General features: G+C 43.3%; 1 protein-coding gene across 3 annotated transcripts; it reads right to left on the bottom strand.

Moving 5' to 3' along the window:
* On the bottom strand, nucleotides 1-27,440 carry LOC311105452 (serine/threonine-protein phosphatase 2A 65 kDa regulatory subunit A beta isoform-like). Of its 3 annotated transcripts, none has more exons than XR_014610257.1 (16): nucleotides 27,296-27,440; nucleotides 25,448-25,538; nucleotides 14,825-14,925; nucleotides 14,462-14,694; nucleotides 14,027-14,174; nucleotides 13,489-13,644; nucleotides 12,430-12,544; nucleotides 12,238-12,308; nucleotides 11,047-11,181; nucleotides 9,789-9,962; nucleotides 9,304-9,364; nucleotides 5,484-5,638; nucleotides 1,972-2,114; nucleotides 1,560-1,651; nucleotides 590-1,281; nucleotides 1-323 (listed from the first exon to the last, which is right to left on the bottom strand). XR_014610257.1 is itself a non-coding variant. In XM_084147606.1 (15 exons), exons 1-15 carry the CDS (start codon nucleotides 27,371-27,373, stop codon nucleotides 1,265-1,267), a joined length of 1,770 nt encoding a protein of 589 aa, XP_084003732.1. In that variant the 5' UTR covers nucleotides 27,374-27,440; the 3' UTR covers nucleotides 1-1,264. The 3 variants fall into 3 exon arrangements, 1 of the variants encoding a protein (XP_084003732.1); XR_014610258.1 differs by having other exon boundaries at nucleotides 1-347; nucleotides 911-1,281; XM_084147606.1 differs by having other exon boundaries at nucleotides 1-1,281.
* Between the last annotated feature and the right edge of the window lie 80 nt (nucleotides 27,441-27,520).

Here is a 27,520-nt window from a genome sequence, read left to right as displayed (position 1 = left end):
TGACATGGGAAAATCAAGGTTTATTTGTTTAAGAGAAAGATGAGAAATATGGAGACAAAATTAGGACAATCAAGAGTTAAACCTTATGAAACGCTTGAAAACAAAAAAAAGCAATTGCTCATCAGTAATTGGCACAAAGATTAAGAGCAATATAGCAAGAGAGATTGCAAACAATTACTCCCACTGTTCCCCCTGCGTCAAACAAATGAAGGTCTCAGAAAAAGAAATAAAGCCAGTGATGAACTGAAAAACTAATCTATAATGACAAATCAAAAGATGGGCAACACTTTGTGGTGGTCCCTATTACCGTACTTAAAGGTATACTTTGGGATTTTGGCAATGAGGCCCTTTATCTACTTCCCCAGAGTCAGATAAACTCGTGGATACCATTTGTCTCTGCGTGCAGTTTAAACGAAGTTGCTAACTAGCGCAATTGCTAGTTAACATTGGCTCACAAAACTACCTCCAACTTCCTTCATACTGGACACTGACATAAAAATGGTATCCCCAAGTTCATCTGACTCTGGGGAAGTAGATAAAGGGCCTCATTGCCAAAATCCCAAAGTATCCCTTTAAGTCTAGATAGAACATTGGGTGTGTATTACTCATTTCAGACAAACTAAACCGTAATTCATTGTACACACACACACCACCTGCACAGGCCAGACAGAGAGGATGGGTGCTGAACAACAGCTTTTCTGAATACATGAGAAATGTCCCCGGAGAGGGAGCAGCACATGTAAACAAATCTGCGGGTGTCTTAGCCTTGCCGTTCTTCACAAGCAAATAAAACAGCCTTCCTCACCATCTGCTGCAGCAATAGCATGTGTCTAGCACTTGGACAAGCAACCAAGAGATGGCTTGCGTGTTCTGGGTGCTTCGTACAGAGAAATGTGGCAGCGATAAGGGCCGTGCTAATAGTAACGTTACAGTCAATGGCTATGTATGTAGGACAGGAATGTGTGGGTCAAACCAGCAATGCTACTTATGCACAGTGGTCAGCATACGTAGTTTAAATGCATGTTTCATCACACTTGGAGAAGCAAAAGATTTACAGCGAGGGGAAATTAGAAGCCTGCGCTTTTCCTGGACATTTTATTATCACTGAGAGTAAGAAAAAGAAAATTAGGTGTTAATAGGCTCCATTAATTCTCCATACATCACCAGTTGCTCTTGAACATCAATAAATATATTGTGAAAAGTGTTTGCAATGTCGTGCCATCTTGGGTTGTTGTTTCCTCTGGATAGCCAAGCTTGGGTTGTTTTATGCCAGGGCCAGAACTATGGGGAAAAACACAAGGAATCAGAAGAATGACAAGATGGACTAACCTTCACATTGGGCAGCGCATTCAGCAGGGCACAACATTGTGGAATGCTCACATAGAAATAGCCTATATTATGTATAACAAACCTGCTTCTTTGACATGTAGCACATTGACTAATGGCAGCTCTATTCAGGACATTTCTATCTGCAATGTTCCACAACATGTGCCTAACTGAACATGGCCCTAGCGAGGAGACTTCATACAAGAAGAAAATGGACAGAGTACTATACTTACCACGTATAGCTTCCTGGGCAAAGTACTTAACATCCATATCTGTATCTGTGGCTAGTTTCTCCAGGACTGGTTTCACCTCTGTCTGCAGGGCACTGAGAAAAACAAAACGTTTCAGACAAAGCACACATTTTCCCACACTCCCGTGCCATAATGGATTAGCTGAGTGCTAGGAATTAAGCTTGGACAAGGAGATCTGGGTCGTGTTCAGTAAACGCAAAACATACTGTGACGGAATAACAAAACAGCATCCTTACTGGACCAGTTCAAGCAAGAGCCTCCTCAGTTTCAAAATATTTTCCCCAGTTTTGTGCCTACTGAACACGACCCTGATGTAGACTGTGGTCAATTCATTGGAGATGGTTGTTCAGGTAGGCCTGAATGATATGAACGAAGGTGGACGAGGAGGACCTACTTGCTGTCCAGGACGGGGCCGATCTTCTGGAGGGACTTGGCCACATTGAAGCGCACATTGGCCACCTGGTCGTTGGACATCTTGAGGACCACGGGCAGCATATGCTTAGTGGTGATGTCCTGGCCACAGGCCTCAGACAGAGCCTGGGGTGGATGACAAGGAAACCAACAACGCATAAACAAATGATCCTTAGACACAAGTGACTAAGTTGCTCTGGATAAGAGCGTCTGATAAATGCCTAAAATATCAAGATGTAAAATAAGTAATGATGACAAGAATAACTGACTGGGCCAGAAACTTTCCTGATAAAAATAATATAACAGTATGATTTATGCAAACTGGAAACTACATATCCTGAGGGTGCATTTATTGTAGCCGGGGATTTTAATAAAGCAAATTTGAGGACTAGGCTGCCGAAGTTCTATCAACATATCGACTGTTGTACTCGGGCTGCTAAAATCCTTGACCATTGCTATTCGAACTTCCGGGATGGTTATAAGGCCCTCCCCAACCCTCCTTTCGGCAAATCTGACCACGACTCCATTTTGCTCCTCCCTTCCTATAGGCAGAAAATCAAACAGGATGTACCCGTGCTAAGGACTATTCAACGCTGGTCTGACCAATCAGAATCCACGCTTCAATTGTTTTGATCACGCGGACTGGGATATTTAGACGAATACACTGAAACGGTGACTGAGTTTATCAGAAAGTGTATAGGAGATGTTGTGCCCACTGTGACTGTTAAAACCTACCCTAACCAGAAACCGTGGATAGATTGCAGCATTGGCACAAAACTAAAAGCACAAATCACTGCATTTAACCATGGCAATGTGACTGGGAATATGGCAGAATACAAACAGTGTAGCTACTCACTCCGCAAGGCAATTAAACTGGCAAAACATCAGTATAGAGACAAAGTGTAGTCGCAATTCAACGCCTCAGACACGAGACGTATGTGGCAGGGTCTACAGACAATCACGGACTACAAAAGGAAAACCAGCCACGTCGCCGACACCGACGTCTCAATTCCAGACAAGCTAAACACCTTCTTCGCTCGCTTTGAGGATAACACAGTGCCACCGACACGGCCCACTACCAAGGACTGTGGGCTCTCCTTCTCCGTGGCCGACGTGAGTAAGACATTTAAGCATGTTAACCCACGCAAGCCTGCCGGCCCAGACGGCATTCCTAGCCGCGTCCTCAGAGCATGCGCAGACCAGCTGGCTGGTGTGTTTACGGACATATTCAAGCTCTCCCTATCCCAGTCTGCTGTCCCCACATGCTTCAAGATGGCCACCATTGTTCCTGTACCCAAGAAAGCAAAGGTAACTGAACTAAATAACTATTGCCCCATAGCACTCACCTTTGTCATCATGAAGTGCTTTGAGAGACTAGCCAATGATCATATCACCTCTACCTTACCGGTCACCCTAGACCCACTTCAATTTGCTTACCGCCCCAATAGATCCACAGACGATGCAATCGCCATCACACCACACAATCCCATCTAGACAACAGGAATACCTATGTAAGAAGGCTGTTCATTGACTATAGCTCAGCATTCAACACCATAGCACCCTCCAAGCTCATCATTAAGCTCGAGGCCCTGGGTCTGAACCCCGCCCTGTGCAACTGGGCCCTGATCTTCCTGACGGGCCATCCCCAGGTGGTGAAGGTAGGAAACAAAATCTCCACTTCGCTGATCCTCAACACGGGCCCCACAAGTGTGCGTCTGTAGTTTGCAGATAACAGTAGTAGGCTTGATTACCAACAATGACGAGACCGCCTACAGGGAGGAGGTGAGGGCTCTGGGAGTGTGGTGCCAGGAAAATAACCTCTCACTTAACGTCAACAAAACAAAGAGCAGAGGGTGTACCCCCCTATCCACATTGACGGGACCGCAGTGGAGAAGGTGGAAAGCTTCAAGTTCCTTGGCGTACACATCACTGACAAACTGAAATGGTCCACCCACGCAGACAGTGTGGTGAAGAAGGCGCAACAGAGCCTCTTCAACCTCAGGAGGCTGAAGAAATTTGGCTTGGCACCTAAAACCCACAAACTTTTACAGATGCACAATTGAGAGCATCCTGTTGGGCTGTCTCACCGCCTGGTACGGCAACTGCACCGCCCGCAACCGCAAACTACCCGCCTTCCAGGACACCTAAAGCACCCGATGTCACAGGAAGGCCAGAAAGATCATCAAGGACCCCGCTATCATCCAGAAGGCGAGGTCAGTACAGGTGCATCAAAGCTGGGACCGAGAGTTGAAAAACAGCTACCTCAAGGCCATCACTAGTACATGAGGCTGCTGATGCAGTTTGAAATCACTGGCCACTTTAAGAAATGGAACACTAATCACTTTAATAATGTTTACATATCTTGCATTACTCATCCCATATGCATTTACTGTATTCTATAATATTATACTGTATCTTAGTCCATGCCGCTCTGTCATTGCTTGTCCAAATATGTATATATTCTTAAATTCCATTCCTTACTTAGATTTGTGTGTATTGGGTATATGTTGTGAAATTGTTAGATATTACTTGTTAGATATTACTGCTCTGTTGGTGCTAGAAGCACAAGCATTTCGCTACACCCGCAATAACATCTGCTAAACACGTGTATGTGACAAAAAATGTCATTTGATTGTTTTAAAAGTAAAACGTTTCCAAAAATGGCTTGATTTAAATCTGAGGTTTAATGACATGAGCCCTATACTATGAATCAGGTTTGAGGAGTAAGCGAGGTAACTTTGGTCAACTGAGTTCAACTCGGGATGACCGGTCATACGAAAGTGGCTCACCTTTTAGGCAGGTACATTTCTAATGGCAAAGAATCCTTAATAACTAACCTGCTCCAGGGCAGGCCGCTAACTCAGGGCTAACTCCACTTACCCTGAAGGAAATGACTGAGCCGCGAGGTGAGGACCACTGAAATCAGATTCCCTCCCTCTCACAAAGATTGCGTCATACACTTCAGATGAGGAAGACGACGGATTCAATATTTTATTAATCAAATGTGTTAAAAATAGTAATATTAAAATACCCATCACATTACACATTTAGTAATGACAGCATGCATTTGAAAGTTTACGCACAGTAAAACGTTTGTATGACTATATACAATTATTTTATCGATAGAAAAAAACCTGTTCGTGCATTGATAAGCACACCAAAGCACATCAAACACGGCATTAACTCTACGTAATAAAATACCCGCTTCTAATATCCTGTTTTACACCATAGCCTGCTAAATTTGCAAGAACTTCTTTCATGTTGATTTCGGCAAAAATGGAAATGTGGCATTGACTTGCCCATGGTTTGAATAGTTTGGCGCTCAACTACCCATGTGCCAAGTTACAAGCCCGCTTTAGTTGGCGGCAGCTACATGATCAATATCCACCTTCGTAATATGGCTAGCTTTATAAAAACCTGAGTAGATCTATCATCCATCGTAGTATACGCCTATGGTCTCTGAGGGTTTGTGGTGTGAAGGTCAGGAGGACTCACGTTGATGCAGAAGAGCGTGGTCATCCTGTGCAGGTAGTTGGGGTCGTTGGCCATACCCAACACCTTGGGCACGATGGTGTTCTGGGCCCACTCAGCTCCAAACTTCTCCACCAGCTTCATCAGGTTACAGGTGGCTGCCTCGCGGATAGCGTATACTGTCGGAAACAAACACATGCTTAGAGACCTTGGCCTGTAGAACTAGATATAATTAGGCATAGTAGTTTCTTTTTAGTAGTAGTTGTCAGGAAAAGTGGTCAGAAAAAAGTGAGGGATTTCCTTTACAAAACTATAATATTAATTGAACTATTGACTAGCATTTCTCAATTGAAATGGCAATCTTACCAAAAAAAAAGTGTACAAAACTAAAATTAAAACAGATCAAAGTTCAATATAGACATATCCAAACTCTACAAGAGAGTAGGCAGTCAGTACACTACCCGGCCCGTGAAAATATTTGCCAGGATTCTTGGTTCTTTTGAGCTCTTTTCTATCCATTCCAGTTTGGCAGCCATCTTTGTATTATTGTCACAGTTTGTTTGCCTTGTAACAAATAATGTGGCAAAAAGTATATTTGCATGGAAAACATGTCCATCAGTAATCATGGCTAAAGAGGCTAGTGACTGCAGAACTGCTCAAAACACTCAATTGTGCCCAGAATACAGTGACATAACATCTGGGCACACACAAGCCTGATTTCCTGATATTCGTTACTAGCTGTTGGACAGAGAGCTGGAGACCAGGTGGCATGGGTACAACACATTTCTAACCCACTGACTAACCTAACCCTATCTGGTGCTTTGGCTCCTAATACAGCCATAAAGAGACTAGAGAGCTCGAGAGCCAAGCTGGGGTTAGAAGAACCATGCCAATAGCCTGTGGAATCATGGCTGTGGAGCCACAGTGGGATATTAAAACCTGTGTGACACTGGCCGTGTCTGAAATCGGTCTTGCCAACTTCTTACTAAAACGACATACTGTGTACTAAGCATACTACTTTGAACGTACTGTTTAGTATAAATGTATGCAGTAAACAAATATAGTAGGCAAACCCATCCTGAGAATGCGGCATCTAATGCTCAATTGCGTTGTTTCCCACCATTCCTTCATTTTGGTACAGCCCATCCTCTTGCTAGATTATCAGCTGTTGTCAAACAAGTGGGTTTGAGTGTGCAGGCAATTCTACTAGATGAAGCCAAAATGAGGACATCCTGGCATTTAATCCCATACAACATTTTGGAAGTGTCACATACTATAAAACGTGCCATTTCCGCATACCCAATCAGCCTACTTCTAGAACGCAAGTATGGGAAATGGGGGATGTGGTGATACAAGGTAGGTTGTGATATACTTACTGTTGAAATCGCCCCTAAGACACTGACCATGGGTCAGTTTTGCATTTCCCCCACTAATGGCTAAGGGTAGGATTAGGGGGAGGAAAACCTGATCCTAGATCTGTACCTAGGGAAAACTTTCAACCAGAGCTAAAGAGAGGATTCCATGCGAGAAACAAAGCAGATGTTCTGAGGAGGACAAAGAACATGTAGTCTAAACACTGAGGACAGCTCTCAGAAGACATCTTTTTCTAAACAGGATTAGTAAAGTCGCACTTGAGCGATAGGTCAATAAGGGATACAATCTTGCTGTTCAAGGCTTTATAGATGGGTTGCCTGACAACGTTACAAATATGATGCGCGCATCGATGTGGCCGCAAGGTGCAAGTTGTTATGATTCTGAACGGTCAGATAGTTAGCAACAATGACAAGACACTGAAAGTGGGGAATCATAGGTATCTCGATTTAGCTTGTTGTGTTGATACCATGTCTTGTTTTAAGGTGTTTTGACTGATGTTATGCAGTGCTTCCCCTATATTCAATTAGCACTAATTTGAAACGCAAACAGCCCCCTGCCCCCACCCCTCCCAATTTGCCAGTTACTCACTGATATGTATAATGGGTATCCCTGCAAGAAGGTGTTAAATAAGGGGGTGTTTGAAAGGGGTCATAAACATTGCCATAAATAAATAATTAAATACAAATGTACAGGTAATATACCACATCTTGTCTGAAATGGGTATTTGAGTCACCCAGATAGCACAAGAACAGGGCATAAGCAAAGGCAAAAAAATTGCTTTAAAACTGTTAATTTTTGTCTCTGCCCCATGGCAAAACATGTAGAATTGCAGGAAATTAGCTTTAAAACAAAATTGTCTCTACGGTCAAGAAAGCATCAAATGTAACATTTGGAGACTAAATACAGCATACATGTTGTCAAGTCTAGGCCATCCCCGCCGGTTTTGTTGTTTAACAACCAACCCGTCTATAGCACAATCTAAAAATGGAGAAAAAAGAAGAAAAAACCTGCCGACATTAAAGGCAGACCGAAGAGACGTAGCCAACAAGGTCTTCATATCACATGCAAATCAAACCAGCGCATTCAAAAGACACTAAAAATCTGTAAACTGCATGAAGACGTGCCTATTTTCAGAGTGGGGTTATCACAATACCAACGACGTGATAACAGGCCAAGTATCACGATATCGCGATAACACAGGCTTTGCACCCCTCCAGGACGCCTGTTCCCGTTTTCTATACGTTCTGCACGCGGGCTGCACAAAAACCTCTACCGGATATTCACATCTCTACTCAATACAATATTGAATTTAACTTCACACTTTTTACTGTATAATAGAAAAGGCTACTGCAGACAATAGCTGACTTGCTCATATCCAAATGCCTACCTGTTATGGTGTATTACAGTATTGTTTGCATCCTAAATGGCACCCGATTCCCTATATAGTGCACTACTTTTACTAGAGCCCTATGGGCATTGGTTAAAAGTAGAGCCCAATATAAAGGATAGGGTGCCATTTGGGATGAAGACTGTATTACAGTAGGTTTCCCATTCTATCCAGCTCAGCTAGAGAGAGGGCAGGAGAACAGTTAAGGAGAGAGCATTTCCCTGGCCTCTCCCAGTCTAAGTCAAATCAAATTTTACTTGCCACATGCACCGAATACAACAGTGAAATGCTTACTTACAAGCCCTTAACCAACAATGCAGTAAAAAAATAATAATATATATATATTAGATAAGAAGAAAGAAAGAAAAAAAGAAGCTCAATTGGTTGAGCATGGCGCTTGTAACGCCAGGGTAGTGGGTTCGATCCCCGAGACCACCCATACGTAAAAATGTATGCACACATGACTGTAAGTCGTTTTGGATAAAAGTGTCTGCTAAATGGCATATTATTATTATTATTATATTAAAGAGCAGCAGCAAAATTAAATAACAGTAGGGAGGCTATATACAGGAGGTACCGGTACAGAGTCAATATGCGGGGGCACCGGTTAGTCGAGGTAATTGAGGTAATATGTACATGTGGGTAGAGTTAAAGTGACTATGCATAGATAATAAACAGAGTAGCAGCAGTGTAAAAGAGGGGGTTGGGAGGGGGGGGGGAATGCAAATAGTCTGGGTAGCCATGATTAGCTGTTCAGGAGTTTTATGGCTTGGGGGTAGAAGCTGTTAAGAAGCCTTTTGGACCTAGACTTGGCGCTCCGGTACCGCTTGCCGTGCGGTAGCAGAGAGAACAGTCTATGACTTGGGTGACTGGAGTCTTTGACAATTTGTAGGGCCTGCCTCTGACACCGCCTGGTATGGCCTGAAGCTTGGCCCCAGTGATGTACTGGGCCGTACGCACTACCCTCTGTAGTGCCTTGCGGTCGGAGGCCGAGCAGTTGACATACCAGGCCGTGATGTAACCAGTCAGGATGCTCTCGATGGTGCAGCTGTATAACTTTTTGAGGATATGGGGGTGTCTTACCGTGGTCAATGAGCCATGCCATGCAGAGGGTGTTCAGCTTCTCATCAAAGAACTCCACTCCCTGGAGAAGAGCGATTAGGAGAGAATACATTTCTAAACAATTTTCACTTAATATCCAAAGAAATCTAATCCAAACATTACAGTGCAAGCAACACTATTACTGAATAGGGTTCCAATTAGATTCAACCAAAAATTGGGGGTATGCAGCTTTCGACTCAGAAAGCACAAATAAAGCTAGCTGAATGACTTATACATTGCATAGCCCTTTTCTAAGTCATGGATGATATTGGTGACCAGCACCTTCCCACCATAAATTGTTGCACATACGCATGGCGCAAGGCAGATGTAGGCCACACAGATGTGTGATTAGGGGGAAATGAGGATGGGACAGAGGTCTCCTGAGGTGGGACTGGAGGGGGCTCTGATCAAAAGTAGTGCACTATATAGGGAATAGGGTGCCATTTGGGATGCAGCCGACGACTCACCAGTTGTCCGGCCAACAGGGGCATATACTCTATGATGGCCAGACGGACCCTCCACTTGGCGTCCTCGGCCAGCTCCACGATAGCGGGCAGCAGCGACTGGGAGAGCTGGCGGATGCCGATCACCTCGTTGACACAGTCCAGGTTGGAGATGATGTTGAGGCGCACCTCAGGGCACTGCAGGGCGAAAAAGGGGGAGGGAAGGGGAAAAAGAGCGAGGGAGAGAGAAAGAGAGAGACAGCAGGTAAGACTACAGTGAGAAGGATCTCTTGTATAAGTCGTGGGGATAATTACATCAGGGAACATTACATTGCATATGTCTGTCTTCTTTTAAGAATGAAAGCCATTATATTTCAAGCAGTCTTAAAAAGTGGCAAAAATCATTGCAACAGAAATCCGAGCTATTGCTTATGCATCCCCATCCGCTTATAATGATGCCTTTCTTGGCTCCAATCTCGACATGACATTAGCAACAAAGGCCAAACGAATTGCCAAAGACCTTCCGCCTGTCCCAGACCCTTGATTCTTAGCCTCCGAATATGCAGACCGATTTCCCATCAAGCTTTTTGCGAACCAAATAGGAGACGACGGCGATAGCAGCCAGCTGTGAGACTAAATATTTGGAGTAGAAATATTGAAGAATACAGATATTTTTTACATTCATGAGTCATTCGAGGCGTTTTGACTGTAATCCTTTGTGACACAAACCCTGTCAACTCCACTTTGGCCGCGAGGCAAACTAGAACATATTTTAATAGGAAGGCTGTCATAGATGACAGCCAATCGTGTCGGTGTATTTGTGCACCTTCATTTTTTTGCAGGGCAATTTGCGTCATCTACCCAAACCTTTCCACTCCGGTATTAATAAACCACCAGAGATATGTAAATGTGTCAGCTAGTGCCGACGTCTTACATCGGGATGTTGGCTGCGATACAGGTTACATTTAGGAAGGAAATGTCAGAATGAAACCACACATCACTGAAAACCGCATGAAATAACCTAGCACCACTAGAACAAATGTCACCAGGGAAAAGGTTCAAACCCTATAAGGGTCATTCCTAGGTTTATACTCCGGTAGGTACATCTGATCCTGAACCAGGTCAATAGCATTAGAGGATATTAAGAGGGTGATCAGATCAGACATGGGAGACATTTCTCCAAGTCCAGGCAGTCCCTCCCACCCTCCCAATTTCAGCCTATTTTCTGCCATTTGGTGCTTAATGACTAGAACAAATAGGAGCAGTAGTAACTGGTGTTTACCTCGTCCTTGAGCTGGGCCAGGAACAGAGGCAGCAGGTGTTCCACTGTGTTGTCTTTGCCCAGGATGGTGGACAGGCCCATGATGACAGAGGCCAGGGCAGACTTCACGTGCTGGCTGGTGTCAGACACCAGTTCCTGTCAGGGGAGAAAGAGTCAGACATTGCAGTGGACAGGGACAGCAAATCTGGTATTTTCAAATAGCGGGTAGTTTCAGACCTGTGACAATATTATTGCTACATTGATATTTCCCTCAGGAGAAAAGTGGCAACGAAAACAAGTTAGAGAAGCACTTTGGTACTGTTACTTAAGAGGCGTTTAAGGCCACTTGTCAGCATGCTGCCCACAGAATTCAGTGCAGTTGTAGACAAGGTGAGCAGAAACTAGCCTGTGTTGAAATGAATCATCTGTTATTGCAATCTGACCTGACATTGAATTGTCCCGTGTCGCTCAGTTGGTAGAGCATGGCGCTTGCAACGCCAGGGTTGTGGGTTCGATGGGGGGGGGGGCAGTACGAAAATGTATGCACTACCGTGGTCGCTCTGGATAAGAGCGTCTGCTAAATGACTAAAATGTAGAAGCTACCATTTTTTTAGGCTTGGGATGTCCTAGAAGAGATGTTTTCCCCCAAAAATATATTTTCGAAACAAAAAGGGCGTCATTTAAACTCAGGAACCAACCAGTGAGTTCTAACACCGACAGCGAATAGGAATGGTGGTTTGGTAGATATCTTGAATACAACAGTGCCCCCTGCTGTCCAAAGGCTATACTGAGCTCAAGTCCTCATCTTGCCATAGACCCCAACCTACAAAGCATAATATCCTCATGGCTCCCATATAGAAAGTAAAGTAAAAAACAACAGGTTCCTCAGTTTAACAGCTCAGTATAGACCCTCATGCTAGAAATTGATTCATGGGTGTAAAAAATATCCGCTGCTTCTGCACACAAGAATTTGATTAACTTGTGTTATTGTCGAGACTTCAGAACACGACTGTTTGCCTAAAGCACGACAGCTTTTTAAAAATGTATTTTTAAGATCTAAGATTTTTTTTGCCCCTTCGTGAGTCATGGGTACTCAGAATTACTTCCATTGAGTGAGAAATTCACAGGTCAAAGAAACTAGCGTACGTAAGTTAGCGGAATAATAAAGGAATACAAGTGAACAGTGACTGTTTTTTTTTTGTTTTTTTATACCTTGACACAGGGCAGAATGTGAGTCATGATGATGGTCTCTCTGCTGTCTTCTGGAAGGTTCTCGCAAAACTCTGAGGACAGAAATGGGGTTTGTCAATACCGTGGTCTATTAGACAGTAAAAGCTTCTCATTCAAACAATTATTTATTTCAACAGAGGCTTTATGACTTGCGGATAGCATCCAGACACTCACCCTTGACCTTTTTGGCGGCAGCGGATCGGACCTCAGCCTCACAGTCCTTGAGCAGGTTCTGAAAAGCTGGGACCAGGTCGTTCTTGGTGATCTCTGGGCCCACTGCTTTCTGGAGCTGTGGAATCAGTGACATGGCAATTAACATCCACCACGAAACCTTTGTGTGAGACTCCATGACCAACACACTCAACTGATGGGATTCAAGTTGGGAACACATAGGCTACAAAGTCCATGGCAGCAAGGGGGAAAGTGCACGAAACTATTTGCCATTGCCAGGCTTTAATTTGTGTGGAGGTTTCCTGACAACTGTTCAATTGGTTGAGGGAACTTCTACTCCTTCCACAAACTATGGGCATGGCAATTAACATCCAGCCGAGATCTCCATCTACAGCTCTGACACAATCCCACCTTCAAACCTTGCTCAGATTTGCTGATGAACACACTAAACTAATGGAATGTTGGGTTGGGAACACGTTACCAAAGTTCATGGTGGCGAGGGGGAAAGTGGTAGAAGACCTTCCAGTAAGTGTGGTGCTAAGCTTTCATTTGTGTGAGGTTGCCTGAAAGCTTTTATATTGATTGACTGCACTTCTACAATATTATGGAAGTGGCAATATGACCCATTTTATACTAAATGACAAGAGGTCATATGGGTTAGAAATCAATGGGTTAGTGCAGTGAATGTAAGTGGTAATGAGGACATTAAGAATGTTCTACGCTGGGGGACTATGAACATTACAGGCCCCCATAACTGTCCTGCTATCCATGTCCACTACTTCCCCCTTGGAGGATTGTATTACTTCAGTTCAATACAGTAAAGCAACTGAAAATATTCCTCCTAGACAAAAATAGCAAAATTAGAGCAATTACATCTGTCAAATTGGAAAAATATCTCAATTTGGAACAAACTTTTTACAGATAGGCACCGTTTTAAAGTGACCATCTGTGAAATGTTGAATATCCGCCTCCCCATTGCTTCCATTCCGGGTTCAGTAAAGCAGCAAATATTTTAGAGGCATTATGGCTACATGCAGGACATCGATGTTTCCACATGCTCACCTCAGAGAACTTGTCGGCCACCATGTAGCGGACCCTCCAGGACTTGTCCTCGGCGGCCTGGCGCAGGGTGGGCATCACCAGGGTCTCCAGGTCCTCCTGGGGCAGCAGCGTGGCAATGCTCACACAGGCTTCCACGGCCAGCAGGCGCACTGAGTCCTACAGGCGGGGGCACCATGAGATTATTGCTCATTCTGTGCCAATTGAATAAAATAATGTAGCAACACCATAGAAATGCATATAGTGAACACGCTATCCCCCAAGGGCAGGATTTCATGGTGTAACTGTGGAGGCGTTGGGTTAACAATAGCTAGACACGGTTTCTGTCCAAGTTGGGGCTACCTACTGAATTCGCTGAAATATGATTGTTCTAGTTCCATTCAATATTCATCCATCCCCATTCAAAAACATCTAATTTGTATGGCCATGCCATTTCCATCGGCAACAAGCCAGTTGATTTAGCAATTGGCTGGAAGAATTCCAGGCACTTCCCACCGCAATGTTACAGGACGCCCTGTCTGCGTGTATACGGTACATGTACCTGCTCATCGGAGGCCAGCGCGGTGAAGAGGGAGATGATGTCACTCTTGACATAGTCCAGCTCCAGAACCTTGGCGAATTCCCCAAGCTTGGAGGCTGCGGCGCGGCGCACCATGGGAGTATCATCTGAGCACAGAGTGCGGAAATGTCTGTAGAGAGAACATGACACCCACAGTCAGACCATAAATCCATTGTATCTGCTCTACAGAAAAAGAGTGTAGTTAATCATCCTGATCTGATTGACTTGTGCCTGCAAGGCTAGTATGTGTGACTACAAGAGGTGGGGGCATGGGTCCCCTGATATGAGACAAAGTAAAGTCCGCAACTCTAATATTATGCTCCCAGAGATTATTGGGACAATTTCAATCCCATTGGGATGTTAGCTAATCAGGTCTTAGCTATATGACTATAGCTATATCGTGATAGAGCTACTCACTGGCGAATTTCAGCCTTGACGGTGCTGGATACGCGGGGGTAGCAGACGCTGAACAGGCCACAGGCGGAGGTGCGGGAGGTGAACCAGTCACCACTGGCCAGCCTCTTCACCAGGGGTTCAAAGTGCACCTCCAGGTCCACAGGAGAGTGCTCCTGGGAGATCTTACGCAGAGACTCCACCGCCTTGTCTCGCACCACCGTTTCCTCCACGGTAGCCAGGCTCTCCAGAGGCGGCTGCGGAGAAAGACACGGTGTAGCGTAGCTGACTGGATATGTAAAATAAACTCTATACAATTGTGTTTTAAGGTCTATATGTTGAATATCTTATGGTCAATGCCAGATTTAGTTTGTAACACATACGTACCAGCAGACAGTGAACATATTCAGGGCCTCCCACCAGCATGGTGAAGTTGCCCAGCTGCTCAGCCAAGGCAAGAAGCACCTCGTCCTCATCATAGATGGTGTCTACAAGAGGTCAGTTGTGAAACATAATTAAAATAGAGGGGGGGGGAGACTCATGATGATGGCTGTAACTTGGGTCTTAAGGTGAGGACATACAGTGCATTCGGAAAGTATTCAGACCCCTTCACTTTTTTCACATTTTGTACCGTTACAGCCTTATTCTAAAATAAAAAATTGACCCCCCCCTCATCAATCTACACACAATAGCCCATAATGTCAAAGCAAAAATAGGTGTAGACATGTTTGCAAATCTATAAAAAAACAAAAACAGAAATATGACATTTAGGGTAAACGTCTCTATTAAGCCCACGTACCATATAAGCCCACAGTCAAATACAAAAAAACGACATTTTTTTGCTGTGTGATGTTTCTTCCAATAAAGCTGCTTGTTAAATAAATGACACTTATTATTGTAAGCCAATCAGATTTGTCAATATTAAGTTATCAAAGCATGTGTGACATGTGCCTGCTGATCGCAGAACAAATTGTGATTTTGGTACTCTCAGAAGATAAAATTTTTTCCATATTTCTACTCCTGTTTTTGGTAAGTACTCATTTGTTATCAACATTTAAGTGATTAGTGTTTTGAATAAGACATGTCAGAATATTACTTGAATGATAAATATTGTTTCTTTTGAAATCAAAATATGAGTTTTAGCATGCTAGCAAACAGACCACATGCTGCATCAATACAGTAGCTGCATAGCATGGGTTATTGACAAAGCATGATAAGCAGGTATAATTTACATTTTTGTATGCAGTTTATATTATACTGTTAAATAGACAATACATGTGTATGTTTATCTTTATTTTAATTTTTTATTAACATTTTTACCTGGTGGGCTTAAAGGGGACACTAGCAAAAATATCACACTGTCTGGGTGGATGTAAATGAGTATAGCTAATTACTACCCTGCATGATACATTTATACTTTTCATGTTATGTTAGTGCACCATATATAGATTTATTTCATATCGGGTTTTTTTATGTCATGTGTGTAGAATAAAATATTTTGTCTTTTAACCATAAATTCACTGATTGACTGTTTCAATGGGGATTTTCTTCCTTTTGACCTTTGAACCATTTTCCTCCCTAATTTTGACCTCACCTGATAAAATCAGCTCCATAATTCAGATAATTAATACCCATATTTAAATATCAGTCATATTGCATAGGTCAATTCATTCTGGATAGGCCTATATTCTATCCTAACATTAACAATATATATTTTTTAAATCTTTAGGCCTACTTTTCAGATGAGTTTTAGTATGAGATGACTAAAACACGAAAAAACTACAGTTCATACCCACGCATGATAGAAGCATGCCGTCTGTACAGGGAGGGAACAATGCAAAATCTCTCATTTCAAGCAAAACGTTATGGAGTAGACAGCAAGTCGTTGAGGCAGAGAGTGAAGGAGCAGCTGAGCATTGATGCACAACAGGGACATGTCATCTACCTGAGTCCAGCGGTAGAGCAGGAGATTTCAGACTGTCTTCAGGTAGGGTTATACTGTAGTGACTGATAGGCTAAGAAAAAGATAACATGAAACAGTGGGTAGCCTAATATTTTGCCTAATCCAGTGGTTCTCAATGTGTGACCTGGGTGTATGTGTGCGTGTGCCTGTGTACGTGTTTGTGTGCGCATGCATAAGTGTGTGTGTGCATGCACATAAGTGTGTGTGTGTGCATGCAAACTTTTGTGTGTGTGTGTGTGCGCTCACACGTGCGTCCAGGACTAATGCTTTGTCATTCTCCATCTCTTCAGGTCCTTTGCCAGTTGGGTTGGGGCTTCACCCGGACGGATCTTCTCGATCTCGTTCAAGAGTTTGTGATAGCAAAGGAACATCAAACCCCGTTTAAGGACCAAAGACCCGGCCGAAAATGTTTGAACGCTTCATGCGGGGACCATCCGGAACTTACCATAAGGAAGTCGGAACCTCAGCCATCAACGTCTGCAACGTCAAGCCCTTCACCCTCATCAGGCATTGGCATCAAAGATTTCTTCCTGCAACGCATCATGCCAACCAAGAAGAGCAATCCAGCCAAAAGACAGAATCAACACTAAAATATGGAGAGTCTCTAACATCTAACAAAATGGAAATATCACATTTACATAATTATTCAGACCCTTTACTCAGTACTTTGTTGAAGCACCGTCGGCAGCGATTACAGCCTTGAGTCTTCTTGGGTATGACGCTACAAGCTTGGCACACCTGTATTTGGAGAGTTTCTCCCATTCTTCTCTGCAGATCCTCTCAAGCTCTGTCAGGAGTCACTGCACCGCTATTTTCAGGTCTCTCCAGAGTTGTTCGATTGGGTTCAAGTCCGGGCTCTGGCTGGGCCACTCAAGGGCATTCAGAGACCTGTCCCGAAGCCACTCCTGCGTCGTCTTGGCTGTGTGCTTAGGGTCGTTGTCCTGTTGGAAGGTGAACCTTCGCCCCAGTCTGATGTTCGGAGCAGGTTTTCATCAAGGATTTATCTATACTTTGCTCCATTCATCTGTCCCTCGATCCTGACTAGTCTCCCAGTCCCTGCCACTGAAAAACATCCCCACACCATGATGCTGCCACCACCATGCTTCACCGTAGGGATGGTGCCAGGTTTCCCCAGACGTGACACTTGGCATTCAGGCCAAAGAGTTCAATCTTGGTTTCATCAGACCAGAGAATCTTGTTTCTCATGGTCGGAGTCCTTTAGGTGAATGTGGCAAACTCCCAAGTGGGCTGTCATGTGCCTTTTACTGAGAGTGGCTTACATCTGGCCACTCTACCATAAAGGCCTGATTGGTGGAGTGCTGCAGAGATGGTTGTCCTTCTGGAAGGTTCTCTCATCTCCACAGAGGAAATCTGGAGCTCTGTCAGAGTGACCATTGGATTCTTGGTCACCACCCTGACCAAGACCCTTCTCCCCCGATTACTCAGTTTTGCTCAGCGGCCAGCTCTAGGAAGAGTCTTGGTGTTTCCAAACTTCTTCCATTTAAGAATGATGGAGGCCACTGTGTTCTTGGGGACCTTCAATGCTGCAGACATTTTTTGGTACCCTTCCCCAGACCTTTGCCTCGACACAATCCTGTCCCGTAGCTCTACGGACAATTCCTTCGACCTCATGGCTTGGTTTTTGCTCTGACATGCACTGACAACTGTGGGACCTTATATAGACAGGTGTGTGCCTTTCCAATCAATTTAATTTACCATAGGTGGACTCCAATCAAGTTGTAGAAACATCTCAAGGATGATCAATGGAAACAGGGTGCACCTGAGCTCAAATTCGAGTCTCATAGCAAAGGCTCTGATTACTTATGTAAATTAGATATATATATATATATATACACACACACACAGTACCAGTCTGTTGTGAGCATTGACGTCAGTATGCAACCCGCAAAGTGGGTCAGCTCCTCTGATAAGCCCTCAATCCTTCCTTACTGCCTTAATGTGCCTTGCCGTGGCTTTCACCGTCATATAATTATCATGGCTACTCTATCTACAACTTCCTTTGTCTCGAGGTGATACAGATCCACTATCTTTAGATCCCCCGTCTTAGATATAGGCATAAAAGGTATAGGATTGACCGCTTCTTTTGTCTCTAGTTCAAATGTAGCCTAAAGCCTAGGCTAAATCTAGACGTACGTATACCGTGCCTTCACTTCTTTTAACATCACATTTTTACCATGTTGCAAGCATCACTCTGAGCTTGTTGCATTGCCAGAGCTAGCCAGTTTGTTTAAGATAACTATCATTCAGTAAACCCAGATTCACAGTATTACTAGAATAGAATCCAGACGTGCATGGGATTGGATTAATGTTCATTTTATGGTGGTTATGAAACCTTGTTTTTAGCTAGGCTGGTCAATGGCAATGCTACGCTGCTGCTGTTAAGTGTGTGCTGTGCAGTGTGGTACACATCACACAGGGTTTACGTTAGCTGAAAGTTGCCGGCTTTTGTCCCCCCAAAAGTGAAAAGCCGATAAATCTGTTGCCGGCTAAAATGACCAAAAAACAACAATTCCAATAGTAAAATAATGCTGTTTATTCATTGATGGAAATACCAGTCAATGTAAATACATTTGACCGTCATGCTTATCGGTCTATAGGTTAATTTGCATAATTTAGTGGAATTAAATTGCCCTGTGTGTATTTTTGTTAGTCATAATGTAGGCCTAGCTTATTTATCCAACACAACTATCAGATGCACACAGCTATTTTGAGCGGGATTTCTCCTGCAGCTCCGAGCTGTTAAAAACAGTTTTGGTGAACGATTAAAATTAGCTACTATTTTTATTTCTCAAGTGTTCATTGACGCACGCCTCCCATTCACCATTCAAGTGCAGGCAACAGGCTATCAGCGTGTCACCCACCACTTTACAATGTGAGCTGGAGGCAGTATGCACTTAAAAAACACTTAATTGTTTGAATCCTGAATGTTTCATTTCATATTATGAGGCATGTCTTACTTTGCTTCAAAGTAGCCTACAGGCAAAATCCGAGGCAATTATTTTATAAAGACTTCATAGGCGGCGCATGAGTTTCAAGTTTGGGGAAGCTTACAATTTATCCTACCATTTCTACGTGCCAGTTATGATGTTCATATGTGCATTTTCGTGGAACAGTTTCATTTCAATAATTACATATTTTTCAAATGGCTTACTGTGAGGAACTATAGGTTTTAATATATATATATATATATATATATATATATATATATATATATATATATATATATATATATATATATATATATATATATATATATATATATATATATATATATATATATATATATATATATATATATATATATATATATATAATTCGCAACGGATATTTTAAAAAACACTTTCCTACATTTCCAAGCAGCAGGCCAGGTACCCTAAACAGAGAAACCAGACACATGCTCATTGCTCACATGGAGCACTCCAAACTAAATTAAATAACAATATTGACAGATCTCGTAAATTCTGGTTATGAAATGAACCAAAACTTGTTTCTCACAAGTGTAGCAGATTTTGAACTCTGCAAACACTGTTTCCACTCTGAGAATGAGAACAGTAAATTACTGTAATTAATATATGCATTAACAGAAATGTATGTAACCAAATTACTGGTATTAACGGTATATTTAATACTGGTGACATACAGTACCAGTCAAAAGTTTGAATGAGTAGGTGTCCAAAGGTTTTTCTTTATTTTTACTATTTTCTACATTGCAGAATAATAGTGAAGACATCAAAACTATGAAATAACACATATGGAATCATGTAGTAACCAAAAAAGTGTTAAACAAATCAAAATATATTTCATATTTGAAATTCTTCAAAGTAGCCACCCTTTGCCTTGATGACAGCTTTGCACACTCTTGGAATTCTCTCAACCAGCTTCATCAGGTAGTCACCTGGAATGCATTTCAATTAACAGGTGTGCCTTCTTAAAAGTTAATTTGTGGAACTTCTTTCCTTCTTAATGCGTTTGAGCCAATCAGTTGTGTTGTGACAAGGTAGGGGGTGTTTACAGAAGATAGCCCTATTTGGTAAAAGACCAAGTCCATATTATGGCAATTACAGCTCAAATAAGCAAAGCGAAACGACAGTCCATCATTACTTTGCTGCCGACAGAGGGCTGCCTCACTTCTAGTCCTTAGGAAACTTTGCAGTATTTTGTTTTTTTATTTATTATTTCTTACAATGTTAGCCCAGAAAATCTTAAGTGTAATTACATACAGCCTGGAAGAACTATTGGATATCAGAGCGGCGTCAACTTACCAGCACTACGACCAAGAATACGACTTTCCCGAAGCGGATCCTTTGTTCGCACCACCCAGGGCATTTGAACTGATTCCAGAGGCCGACCCAAAACAACGCCTCCGGAGGAGAGGGAGCCGCAGCGGTCCCCTAGTCAGACTTAGGAGGCACGCACACCACCCATTGCTTCCGAGTATATTACTCGCTAATGTCCAGTCCCTAGACAACAAAGTGGACGAGATCAGGGCAAGGGTGGCTTTCCAGAGAGACATCAGGGATTATAACATACTCTGTTTCACGGAAACATGTCTCTCTCGGGATATACTGTCCCCGTCCATACAGCCATCTGGGTTCTCAGTACATCGCGCCGACATGAATAAACATCTCTCCGGGAAGAAGAGGGGTGGGGGGGGGGGTATGTTTCATAAATAATGACTCATGGTGTAACTATAACAACATACAGGAACTCAAGTCATTTTGTTCACCTGACCTAGAATTCCTCACAATCAAATGCTGACCGTATTATCTCCCAAGAGAATTCTCTTCGGTTATTGTTACAGCCATGTACATCCCCCCTCAAGCTGATACCACGACGGCCCTCAAGGAACTCCACTGGACTTTATGCAAACTGGAAACTGCATTTATTGTAGCTGGGGATGTTAACAAATCAAATTTGAGAAAAAGACTACCTAAATTCTATCAGCATATTGACTGTAGCACTCGTGCTGGAAAAATGCTGGACCATTGTTACTCATTTCCGCTACGCTTACAAGGCCCTCCCCCACCCTCCTTTCAGCAAATCTGACCACAACTCCATTTTGCTCCTCCCTTCCTATAGGCAGAAACTCAAACAGGAAGCACCCGTGCTTATGACTATTCAACGCTGGTCTGACCAATCGGAATCCACGCTTCAAGTTTGTTTTGATCACGCGGACTGGGATATGTTCCGGGTAGCCTCTGAGAATAATATAGACGTATACGCTGATTCAGTGAGTGGGTTTATAAGGAAGTGTATAGGAGATGTCGTACCCACTGTGACTATTAAAACCTACCCTAACCAGAAACCGTGGATAGATTGCAGCATTCGCAAAAAACTGAAAGCACGAACCACCGCATTTAACCATGGTAAGGTGACGGGGAATATGGCAGAATACAAACAGAGTGGTCATTCCCTCCACAAGGAAATCAAACAGGCAAAATGTCAATATCGAGACAAAGTGTAGTCGCAATTTAACGGCTCAGACACGAGACGTATGTGGCAGGGTTTACAGACAATCACGGACTACAATAGGAAAACCAGCCACGTCGCGGACACCGACGTCTTGCTGCCAGACAAGCTAAACAAGTTCTTTGCCCGCTTTGAGGATAACACAGTGCCACCGATAAGGCCAGCTACCAAGGACTGTGGGATCTCCATCTCCATGGCCGACTTGAGTAAGACATTTAAACCTGTTAACCCTCGCAAGCCTGCCGGCCCAGACGGCATTCCTAGCCGCGTCCTCAGAGCATGCGCAGACCAGCTGGCTGGTGTGTTTACGGACATATTCAATCTCTCCCTATCCCAGTCTGCCGTCCCCACATGCATCAAGATGGCCACCATTGTTCCTGTACCCAAGAATGCAAAGGTAACTGAACTAAATGACTATCGGCCCGTAGCACTCACTTCTGTCATCATGAAGTGCTTTGAGAGTCAAGGATCATATCACCTCCACCTTACCGGTCACCCTAGACCCACCTCAATTTGCATACCGCCCTAATAGGTCCACAGACGATGCGATCGCCATTACACTGCACAATCCCATCTGGACAAGAGGAATACCTATGTAAGAATGCTGTTCATTGACTATAGCTCAGCATTCAACACCATAGTACCCTACAAGCTCATCATCAAGCTTGAGGCCCTGGGTCTCAACCCCGCCCTGTGCAATTGGGTCCTGGACTTCCTGACGGGCCGCCCCCAGGTGGTGAAGGTAAGAAACAACATCTCCACTTCGTTTATCACCGCCTGGTACGGCAACTGCACAGCCCACAACCACAGGGTTCTCCAGAAGGTGGTGCGGTCTGCACAACGCATCACCGGGGGCAAACTACCTGCCCTCCAGGAGACCTACAGCACCCGATGTCACAGGAAGGCCAAAAAGATAATCAAGGACAACTACCACCCGAGCCACTGCCTGTTCACCCCGCTATCATCCAGAAGGCGAGGACAGTACATGTGCATCAAATCTGGGACTGAGAGACTGAAAAACAGCTTCTATCTCAAGGCCATCAGACTGTTAAACAGCCATCACTAGCACAGAGAGGCTGCTGCCTACATATAGAATTGAAAATCACTGGCCACTTTAATAAATGGAACACTACTCACTTTAATAATGCCACTAATGTTTACATATCTTGCATTACCAATCTCATATGTATATACTGTATTCTATATTAATAACGTTTACATATCTTGCATTATCCATCTCATAGTATAGAATACAGTATATACAGTGGGGAGAACAAGTATTTGATACACTGCCGATTTTGCAGGTTTTCCTACTTACAAAGCATGTAGAGGTCTGCTGTGTGTCTCAACTGTGAGAGACGGAATCTAAAACAAAAATCCAGAAAATCACATTGTATGATTTTTAAGTAATTAATTTGCATTTTATTGCATGACATAAGTATTTGATACATCAGAAAAACAGAACTTAATATTTGGTACAGAAACCTTTGTTTGCAATTACAGAGATCATACGTTTCCTGTAGGTCTTGACCAGGTTTGCACACACTACAGCATGGATTTTGGCCCACTCCTCCATACAGACCTTCTCCAGATCCTTCAGGTCTTGGGGCTGTCGCTGGGCAATACGGACTTTCAGCTCCCTCCAAAGATTTTCTATTGGGTTCAGGTCTGGAGACTGGCTAGGCCACTCCAGGACCTTGAGATGCTTCTTATGGAGCCACTGCTTAGTTGCCCTGGCTGTGTGTTTCGGGTCATTGTCATGCTGGAAGACCCAGCCACGACCCATCTTCAATGCTCTTACTGAGGGAAGGAGGTTGTTGGCCAAGATCTCACGATACATGGCCCCATCCATCCTCCCCTCAATACGGTGCAGTCGTCCTGTCCCCTTTGCAGAAAAGCATCCCCAAAGAATGATGTTTCCACCTCCATGCTTCACGGTTGGGATGATGTTCTTGGGGTTGTACTCATCCTTCTTCTTCCTCAAAACACGGCGAGTGGAGTTTAGACCAAAAATCTCTATTTTTGTCTCATCAGACCACATGACCTTCTCCCATTCCTCCTCTGGATCATCCAGATGGTCATTGGCAAACTTCAGACGGGCCTGGACATGTGCTGGCTTGAGCAGGGGGACCTTGCGTGCGCTGCAGGATTTTAATCCATGACGGCGTAGTGTGTTACTAATGGTTTTCTTTGGTCCCAGCTCTCTTCAGGTCATTGAACAGGTCCTGCCGTGTAGTTCTGGGCTGATCCCTCACCTTCCTCATGATCATTGATGCCCCACGAGTTGAGATCTTGCATGGAGCCCCAGACCGAGGGTGATTGACCGTCATCTTGAACTTCTTTCATTTTCTAATAATTGCGCCAACAGTTGTTGCCTTCTCACCAAGCTGCTTGCCTATTGTCCTGTAGCCCATCCCAGCCTTGTGCAGGTCTACAATTTTATCCCTGGTGTCCTTATACAGCTCTCTGGTCTTGGCCATTGTGGAGAGGTTGGAGTCTGTTTGATTGAGTGTGTGGACAGGTGTCTTTTATACAGGTTATGAGTTCAAACAGGTGCAGTTAATACAGGTAATGAGTGGAGAACAGGAGGGCTTCTTAAAGAAAAACTAACAGGTCTGTGAGAGCCGGAATTCTTACTGGTTGGTAGGTGATCAAATATTTATGTCATGCAATAAAATGCTAATTGATTACTTAAAAATCATACAATGTGATTTTCTGGATTTTTGTTTTAGATTCCGTCTCTCACAGTTGAAGTGTACCTATGATAAAAAAAAGACACACAGCAGACCTCTACATGCTTTGTAAGTAGGAAAACCTGCAAAATCGTCAGTGTATCAAATACTTGTTCTCCCCACTGTACATATCTATTGCATCTTAAACTATGCCACTCTGATAATGAAAATGACATTGCTCATCCATATATTTATATATTCTTATTCCATTCCTTTACTTAGATGTGTGTATTAGGTTGTTGTAGAACTGTTAGATATTACTTGCTAGATATTGCTGCACTGTCGGAACTAGAAGCACAAGCATTTCGCTACACTCGCAATAACATCTTCTAACCATGTGTTGGACCGCAGAGTGAAGGAAAAGCAGTCAACAAGTGCTCAGCATATGTTGGAACTCCTTCAAGACTGTTGTTAAAGCATTCCTCATGAAGCCGGTTGAGAGAATGCCAAGAGTGTGCAAAGCTGTCATCAAAGGCAAAGGGTGGCTACTTTGAAGAATGTCAAATATTAAATATATTTTGATTTGTTTAACACTTTTTGGGCTACTACATGACTCAATATGTGTAATTTCATAGTTTTTATGTCTTCACTATTATTCTATAATGTACAAATAGTAAAAAAAGGTGTCCAAATTTTTGCCTGGTACTGTATATATAAATAAATGTGCAAACATTTCTGCCTACCTGTTTTCGCTTTGTCATTATGGGGTATTGTGTGTAGATTGATGAGGAAATGTTTTTATTTAATCAATTTTAGAATAGGGCTGTAACATAACAAAATGTGGAAAAAGTCAAGGGGTCTGAATACTTTCCGAATGCACTGTACCTGTGAGGAAGGGGAGGAGTTCAGTGCGGGTCCTCTCCACTCCCAGGGCCAGTGCGATGGTAGACAGCTTCTTGATGCTGTTCAGTCGCAGCTTGGAAAGTAAACAATACCAGGAGATGTTATTACATGAAACTTATAAGAGGCCACCATTATCCATAAAGACAATCTTAGCATTTCAGTGAGGCCATCTAGAAATACTATTTCAGACCTGAAATAGACTACAGAAAAAGAGGACTGAGCACGCCCCCATTCTCATCAATGGGGCTGTAGTGGAACAGGTTGAGAGCTTCAAGTTCCTTGGTGTCCACATCACCAACAAACTATCATGGTCCAAACACACCAAGACAGTCGTGAAGAGGGCACGACAAAGCCTATTCCCCCTCAGGAGACTGAAAAGATTTGGCATGGGTCCTCAGATCCTCAAAAGGTTCTACAGCTGCACCATCAAGAGCATCCTGACTGGTTGCATCACTGCCTGGTATGGCAACTGCTCGGCCTTCGACCGCAAGGCACTACAGAGGGTAGTGCGTACGGCCCAGTACATCACATCCAGGACCTCTATACCAGGCGTTGTCAGAGGAAGACCCTAAAAATTGTCAAAGACTCCAGCCACCCTAGTCATACACTGTTCTCTCTGCTACCGGAGCGCCAAGTCTAGGCCCAAAAGGCTTTTTAACAGCTTCTACCCCCAAGCCATAAGACTCCTGAACAGCTAATTATGGCTACCCAGACTATTTGCATTGCCCCCCCACCCAACCCCCTCTTTTACTCTGCTACTACTCTGTTTATTATCTATGCATAGTCACATTAACTCTACCCACATGTACATATTACCTCAAGTATCTCGACTAACCGGTGCCCCCGCACATTGACTCTGAACCAGTACCCCCTGTAAATAGCCTCCCTACTGTTATTTTATTTTACTGCTGCTCTTTAATTATTTGCTATTTACATTTTTTACTTAACCGTTTTTTAACCGTTTTTTTCTTCATTGTTGGTTAAGGGCTTGTAAGTAAGCATTTCACTGTAAGGTCAATACCTGTTGTATTCGGCGCATGTGGCAAATAAAATTTGATTTCAACATTTCATATTAGAAAATGTATTCCCATTTTGGTGCCTTCTATGAACATAAAACCTTTTTAGAAAATCTGTATAGAAAATCTGTGTTTTTGTAATGATTTCAGAGACACCAAAGCAAGATGCAGATATAGTACATAACTAACCATGTCAGTAGTTACCTAGCTAACTAGTTTGTTACAACATTAAAAGAATGATAATCTCACAACCATTACCAGGGTGGAGCTGGATGACCGGCAGGTACAACAAGGAAGCTATGTAGTTAGCAGCTATAGACATATGAGCTTACAGTAACGTTGTGTGCATTGTACATTTTGATATTTCAGTAACAAAACAAGTAAGTAGGTTCATCTGCAAATTAACATGCGAATTTGAGCTAGTTAGATAACGTTTATTAACTAGTTAGCTGCTAATAGTGATACAGTAGCCCAGCAGCAAACTAGCTAGTTAACCAAGTGACCTAGCAACTAGCTAACGTTAGCTAACACCAATTACTTTTACACCGACAAATAACTACTTAGTTATAAATGGCATTAACTAAATACGACATGCAGCTATTCCGTTTGATATGTATCACACTAAGTAACACGCTATCCAGTTAGCCAGGCTGGGTGCACCAGGCTGAGATGAACAGGCCAAGGCCAGGGGCCTCGGGATGTTAGCTAGCGTTAACTTGCTATCCTTTTTTAAATCAGACACGATCAAGTAAAACAAATACCACCAATATAACATCCCATATGAACGTCTTATGAACAGAGCATCGGTGATTACCTGCACATCCTCATTACGAAGCTCGTCAATGAGCACGGCGATGGGGTAGAGAGAATCGTCTCCGTCAGCTCCTGCCATTTTGGACTGCAGTTAGCGAAAAGCGATTCACTAGGGTTCTGGTTCTTCTGGTTCTTCGTCTTTTTCTTCTTCTTTGGTATAATGGCGTTCGCAACAATTATATATGCATTCCGCCACCTACTGTACAGGTGTATAATAAAGATCCGA

Source organism: Coregonus lavaretus (genome assembly GCF_964263955.1).
Source record: "Coregonus lavaretus genome assembly, chromosome: 30".
NCBI classification, from domain to species: Eukaryota; Metazoa; Chordata; class Actinopteri; order Salmoniformes; family Salmonidae; genus Coregonus; species Coregonus lavaretus.
The sequence above is the reverse complement of the archived record's forward strand: the minus strand, read 5'-3'. Positions and strand labels throughout refer to the sequence as shown.

What these genes read in the sequence shown, in the direction of transcription:
- LOC311105452 (XM_084147606.1), bottom strand. Translation starts at nt 27,373, where the DNA reads ATGGCAGGAGCTGACGGAGACGATTCTCTCTACCCCATCGCCGTGCTC. An exon ending in GGCATGGCTCATTGACCACG is followed by an intron (nt 5,639 to 9,303) that starts GTAAGACACCCC and finishes TGTTTCCGACAG; the next exon opens with TATACGCTATCCGCGAGGCA. An exon ending in CCACGCTCTTCTGCATCAAC is followed by an intron (nt 2,115 to 5,483) that starts GTGAGTCCTCCT and finishes CATCCACCCCAG; the next exon opens with GCTCTGTCTGAGGCCTGTGG.